The sequence below is a fragment of the Aureococcus anophagefferens genome, assembly GCF_000186865.1.
Source record: "Aureococcus anophagefferens unplaced genomic scaffold AURANscaffold_1096, whole genome shotgun sequence".
In the NCBI taxonomy this organism is placed as follows: Eukaryota; class Pelagophyceae; order Pelagomonadales; family Pelagomonadaceae; genus Aureococcus; species Aureococcus anophagefferens.
This window is the reverse complement of record NW_008706245.1, coordinates 1-782: the sequence shown is the minus strand read 5'-3', so window position 1 is coordinate 782 and position 782 is coordinate 1. Positions and strand designations below refer to the sequence as shown.

General features: G+C 62.3%; 1 protein-coding gene across 1 annotated transcript; it reads left to right on the top strand.

Moving 5' to 3' along the window:
- Nucleotides 1-318: 318 nt before the first annotated feature.
- On the top strand, nucleotides 319-762 carry AURANDRAFT_35534 (hypothetical protein; the record flags this gene model as incomplete). The annotated part of the gene is made up of 1 exon (XM_009044942.1): nucleotides 319-762. A coding segment is annotated over one exon (444 nt), but the record flags the coding sequence as incomplete, so codon positions are not given.
- Between the last annotated feature and the right edge of the window lie 20 nt (nucleotides 763-782).

Below are 782 nucleotides of genomic sequence, written 5' to 3'. Positions count from 1 at the left end.
CTCGAGCGCACATATCAGATGGAACAGTCGATCGCGATGCTCGTGGCGAAGCGCTGCTCCGAGACCCACGAGGACTCGGCCGCGGCCGCCGCGATCCTCGCGCGGACTCCGTTCGCGATCGCGGAGGTCGTGGAGAACGCGCACGTGCCCGACGACGAGCTCCTGATCGAGATGCGCGAGATGAATGACGAGGTGCGCCAGGGCCTGGCCAAGATCTTAGATTCCCATCGCGAGCTGCAGCAGGGCGTCGCTACGCTGCTCGAAGAGATGCAGAAGTTGACGAAATGGGACCGCGCGCGCCGTCTCAAGCAGGCGCACATGGAGGACAACGAGATCGAGCTCGATTTCGTCGAGGTGGAGCCGTTCGCGGGCGGTGGCCAGGGCAGCGTCCACAAAGCGGAGTACGCTGGCGAAATCGTGTGCCTCAAGAAGTTCTCGCTGGTCGGCATCGGAGCGCAGTCCGCGCGCGACAAGATTCTCTCCAGTTTCAAAAAAGAAGTCGGCATTATGGATAAGCTGCGCAAGCACCCGCGCACCATCGACATTGTTGGCATTTGCACCACGGATGCGAGCTTTGTCGGCATCGTCACGCAGTACCTGCCGAACGGGTCGCTCCGCGGCGTCCTCGACGCGCGCGGCGATGCCATCACGCCCAAGACGCAGTTCATTTGGGCCAAGGACATCGCCATCGGCATGGCCTACCTCCACGAGGTGGGCGTCTTGCATCGCGACCTCAAGAGTCAAAATGTGCTCCGACGAACGATGGCGGGCAAGATACGACC